The following is a 5,521-nucleotide window of genomic DNA, read 5'->3' on the forward strand; positions in this document are numbered from 1 at the left end:
AGTTGATTTAATATGTATTTTATATATAATCTCCACTACTCATAAATTTCCGTGCCTGTACCAATAACGTGAGCGTTTTTTCAAAGCAGATTCTTTTCGATTTTCGGGTGGCGGTAGGGTGAGATGCTTCGCACGTATCTCACGTATCTGAAGGGCGCCCATCTCACCCTACCCGAAAATTGAAAAACGCTCAGGTCAGTGGGACAGGCGTGGAAATTTACGGGCAACGGTGCTAATATATACGAGCGGACGCCCACAAGGCTATACGCCCACCAGCAGCAAATCTCATCGCGGATTGAAACGGCTTGGTAGCACCTTTCAAGATTGAAATGGCTTGGTAGGTAAATTTATCTAAAGACTAGTTCATTAAACAATCGAGACAATGCCACTATAAATATAGGTCACATAGGCCTAACCGTTTATTATTTCAGTCTCAAACGCCACTTGATCGATATGAGGACCAGAAATACAATTCTGCAGAAATATGAATTCCACGTTCAGTGGTAAATTCGAAAACGTAGTCAAGATTGCAGCCTGTGTGATGAAAACGTGCTTTTCAATTTGCGAATATCAAGTCTCAAATGTCTTGTCGGACTGTGTCGGAGTGTCGGAGGATTCATCACACCGCATGTGGACAGAGCAATTAATCCAAAGAACCCCCATGGGACGAAGAGACGAACACAACGACTTTTAAGGTCATTGGAGGTCAAGGTCAAAGTCACGAACCTACTTAAGTTGTGACATTGCCCGTCCTCCACCATTTATTGAATCTAGTTATCAACTACAAGCGGTTGATGTGAATAAGACGACCAACACCACTGAAAATGGGTAATTTTACTGTGACCAAATTACTATGTGACAGTATTACTGTGACCAAATTACCGTGTGACTTTTTCACTGTGACCAAATTACCATGTGACCTTTTTACTGTGACCAAAATACCATGTGACCTTTTTACTGTGACCAAATTTCCGTGTGACCCTTTTACTGTTACCGAATTACCGTGTGACCTTATTACTGTGACCAAATTACTATGTGACCCTTTTACTGTGACCAAATTACCGTGTGACTTTTTTACTGTGACCAAATTACCGTGTGACCTTTTTTACTGTGACCAAATTACCGTGTGACCTTATTACTGTGACCAAATACCGTGTGACCTTTTTACTGTGACCAAATTTCCGGTGACCGATTTACCTGTGACCTAATTACCTACATTCATATGATAGGCACAATAAAAGAATTTGGAAAAAGATTTGGGGAAGAAACCAAGAAAAGGATTAAATAAATTAGTAGATAGTATTGACACAGGAGAAGTCAAAGTCAAACATAAGGGTAATGGAATATTTTTAAAAAATATACACACTGGAGAAGGAATATTTCTTTCAAAGTATAAAGGAGAAGGGGTGATTTTTTGAATAAAATAAAATAATAAAAAATGGGTAAAAAATTTAACCATTCAGAAATATTTCCTAATAACCCAATGCTCATGTGTATATGTGGTAGTTCCGGTTCTGGGAAAGCTTTAGAATATCTACCAAAGAAAGATGTTCAAGACCTATTTCAATATTTCGAAGAAAACGAAGAAGAAGTGGAAATAAAAGATATCATAGATAACTACATCGAAGGAAAGAATCTAACGGATATAAAAGTGTTTCTTAAAAAATGTTAATGATCTAGACTTGTCTAATATTGATAGCAAACGAAAGAACTTAATATTGTTTGACGACTGCGTTGCGCAAAGAAATCAAGCTGTTCAACAAGAATTCTTCACGAAGGGAAGACATCAGGAAAGGGAAGACTGTCGCTGCATATACCAATCTCAATCTTTTTACGGGATGGATTCTATGTTCATTAGAAAAAATGCAAATTGTTTTTTATTATTTGAATCAAACGATAAAGATTTTACCTTAGTAAAGAACTTATGAATTTGGTCGACAAAATAGAAACCTCATCTGGCTACAGAACAGAACAGTCTTTTATAGAATTAGATATTAGATTAAACGACTTCCTTCGTGGAAGAAGCTACTGGAAATTCAATAATTCACTACTAAAAGACAAAGTATGTGTTAGTCTTATTAAAGAATGTATGATTAAAGCATCTCAGGTCACTCGTTGTAATGCATAGAATACTTGTTGGGGCAGATAACTCTTTATGTACTGATTGCGTTCATTTTACAGAATATTAACAAACATAAAACGAAATGATATAAATATAAAGAACGAAATGTTGTTTAGTGTTGACTATATCTTACACTGCCGGGGTTGATTACCAAAGTAATGAAAGGTAATCAAAAACATATACTGTTCAAATAAAATGTTCAGATGCACAAAATAATTATGTTCACATTTTAACTGTCACTAGAAATTACTTCTAAAGGGATAAGATGCTGGTTAGGTCTACGCATATGGATTGGTTTCTTTGCATTTGCTGTTGACAAAACTAATAGCGGACCAGCAAAATCGATGCCAGTATTTGCAAATGGTGGTTCATCACTAACTCTACATTCAGGTAAGTCTGGCATTAAAGGTGGTGTGTAGGATTTTCCTTCGAACCGTTTGCAAACTACACATCTGCGTATGAATTTCTTAACTGCGGAACGCCCCTTTAAGATCCAATGTGTGGTACGAACTGCATTCAGAGTATCTTGAATGCCATTGTGATGCACTTGATTGTGTCTTTCTGATACTAATAGTTCTATAAAACGATGATTTGATTGATTTTTTGCGTTATAAGGAATGTTGGCATTGTTGATACGACCTCTGCTACGTATGACGTCATTTCCAAATATAATCCGAATTGTTTGATGTAGGTTGTCGTCTTGTTTCCATTATGTAGATTTTCAAACTCAGAGTTAAATGTTTTTCGTTGAATTGTCTTTATCCATTCAGTTTCAGCATTCTGATGCGCTGATAAGTTTATCTGTTGCAGCTGGATGGCGCAATAATGAGATGAACTTGATGACTAATGATGTAGCACGAAGAAGTTTCAGCTTGGAACTAAATCGATTAATGGTTAACTGTTGAAAGCGAAATAGTTATAGGTTTAGGGTTTTTCTTAAGCTCTTCTTCTGCTAAATCATTTTCAAACGTTGTTGGCAAATCCGGCCAATGTTCAGCTGATTGTTTCAAAAATGGAGGGCCTTCCCACCACTTTGGATTATGTAGTAATTCCTGAGCTTTACAAGATGGTATGTCGGCTGGGTTTTCAACGCCTGGACAAAATCTCTTATCCAACACAATGTTGTGAAAGAGTCAATCCATAAGACAGTAGGTAATTGCTGTATATCAGTTGTTGTACGATGTATGGATTGCTGAGTTGTGTGTACTAGACGGGCCAAGATATTAGCTCTTAAGTTCTAGTCTAGGTATGCATTGTTTTTTGAGTGGTGCTACCTTGGTCTTAGATGCGATTAAACGTATGTCTAAGTAGTGTATTATTGGTCGCACGGGGATTCCCCATTCCATTTCATTTCATGGGAAAAATGCGACCAATCTATAAGCTCCCAAAAAGACCTAAACTCCCTACATTTCATAAATTCTTACACCAAAAGACCTAAACTCCCTCCATTCCATCAATTCCCTCCCAAAAAAACCTAAACTCCCTACATTTCAGAAATTCTTACACTTAAAATACCTAAACTCCCTATAAATTCTTACACCTATACACCCTACATTTCTTATACTAAAAACACCTTCAATCAATTTCCTACATTCCATCAAAAAAGCATATTAAAAATACCCTTATATAAAAATAACATAACATTTTTAATAGCCTCGTTTTAAGTAATGTTATTATTAGTAGAAAGGAGATAACTCTTGTTTTGGAAAACAATTTTCTATCCTAATTTTAAACCTTAAAAATGGCAAATAAAATACTAGATCCAATCTTTAGATTATACGATCTGATTCGTTATTCGTTTAACAAGAAAAAAGAGGATTATATTATCATCTCACCGACTGTTGGTTCTAAATCCCAATTGAATGATGGTGGTAGAATTACCTTCGAAATAAATTCATTATCGAATTGGTTGCTTCTTTCCGATGCTTATTTCAGATGTGATTTCAAAATTAAAGAAGGAACTCAGAATCAAGTTCCACAAACTAATACAACGTTAGAAAACAATTTCTTTCAATCTTTATTTAGCGAGATGGTTTTGGAAGCTGGTTCAAATCCTATAGAAACAATCAAACACCCTGGGGAATTCGACACAATGCTGAAAACAGTTTTATATCCTAAAGATTTCGATTCAGTCTCAGGTTAGATACCCGATGTTGGCGATGGAAGTGTTTTAAAAGAACCGGTAAGAAATCTTGTAAATGATGCTGATTTAGCTAGATTTCGGGGAAGGGAGGGTTTGATTCTCCCAAATGTACAGGCCTAGGGTGGAGCAGACACTTTATTTAGAAATTAGGATTAAGGGTCTTGATATTGGGTTTTCTTCTGTTCTTATTCTGATCTGAAATTAGAAAAAATAACTCGCCCAATGGGCGAGAAGTATAGTATCTGTCATGTACTGATTGTTTTTAGTTTACTATGAAGAACCGGTAAGAAATCTTGTAAATGATGCTGATTTAGCTAGAGTGATGGTTAATGGCTGGTTTCAAGAACTTAGCAGATTCTCAAACGAATAACAATAATGTCTTCAGAGTGGCAATGAACCAAACTCAAGATCCTATAATCCATAAAGTTCAAGTAAGATTAAACAACGATAATTATCCTAACCAACCTTTAACAATTAATCCAACCACAAAGGATTATAATGAATTGTATAGAAACTATAAAAATATGTGTGAATTATTTGGAAATCCACCTCAGTTTGAATATGTAGATTGTGCATTAATCATCCAATCTTCTGTTTTGATCTATCAGCTCACCAAGAAGATCTTTTCAAAACAGGAGTCAACATAAATATTCATATCGAAAAAACACAAGGAGATGTAACAGGTTATTGTTTATTATTGGAAGAAGCAAAATATTTAATTAAAATAGCAGATAGAAGAATGATAAGAATTGAATAAAAAATAAACCCTTAAAAATGAAAGCAGAAACTTTAATTTTAACTTTCAATGGTAAAAAAATCAGCATAACTAAAAAACTTATTGATGAATACAAATATTGTAAAGTCAGAGACGATATAGATTTAGAAAGAATTGACGCGAACGCAAAAGAAGGTGGATTTTTACCTTTCCTTCTACCTTTAATAGTTGGTGGTATTGCAGCGGCGGGTGAAGCAACTGGAGGAATATCTGCCGCAGTTAAAGCTGCCAACGCAAAGAAAGCAACTGATGCTAAAGCCGCTGAAGAACGCAGACATAATTTAGCAATAGAAAAGGAAGCACGAGGTTCAGGAGTGGGAGATATGATAGGGGCGCGGTAATTAGTTCACAGGAAATTCGGTCACCGGAACTTTGGTCACAGTAAAAAGGTCACATGGTAATTTGGTCACAGTAATAAGGTCACACGGTAATTTGGTCACAGTAATAAGGTCACGTGGTAATTTGGTCACAGAAAAATTCA

General features: G+C 35.7%; 2 protein-coding genes across 2 annotated transcripts in view; both read left to right on the top strand.

Moving 5' to 3' along the window:
• Positions 1–3,863: 3,863 nt before the first annotated feature.
• LOTGIDRAFT_165547 (hypothetical protein) lies at positions 3,864–4,635 on the top strand (the record flags this gene model as incomplete). Its single annotated transcript, XM_009062584.1, has 2 exons — positions 3,864–4,260; positions 4,532–4,635. The coding sequence occupies 2 exons, from the start codon at positions 3,864–3,866 to the stop codon at positions 4,633–4,635; spliced, it is 501 nt and encodes a 166-aa protein (XP_009060832.1).
• Positions 4,636–5,039: 404 nt separating this feature from the next.
• LOTGIDRAFT_165548 (hypothetical protein) overlaps positions 5,040–5,521 on the top strand; it is a gene marked incomplete at both ends in the record, with an annotated part of 4,233 nt that continues 3,751 nt past the window's right edge. The window contains one exon of the mRNA XM_009062585.1: positions 5,040–5,346. Within this exon, the coding sequence (XP_009060833.1) occupies positions 5,040–5,346 (307 nt within the window). The remainder of the gene's footprint in view (positions 5,347–5,521) is intronic.

Source organism: Lottia gigantea, assembly GCF_000327385.1.
Source record: "Lottia gigantea unplaced genomic scaffold LOTGIsca_52, whole genome shotgun sequence".
Classification (NCBI taxonomy): domain Eukaryota; kingdom Metazoa; phylum Mollusca; class Gastropoda; family Lottiidae; genus Lottia; species Lottia gigantea.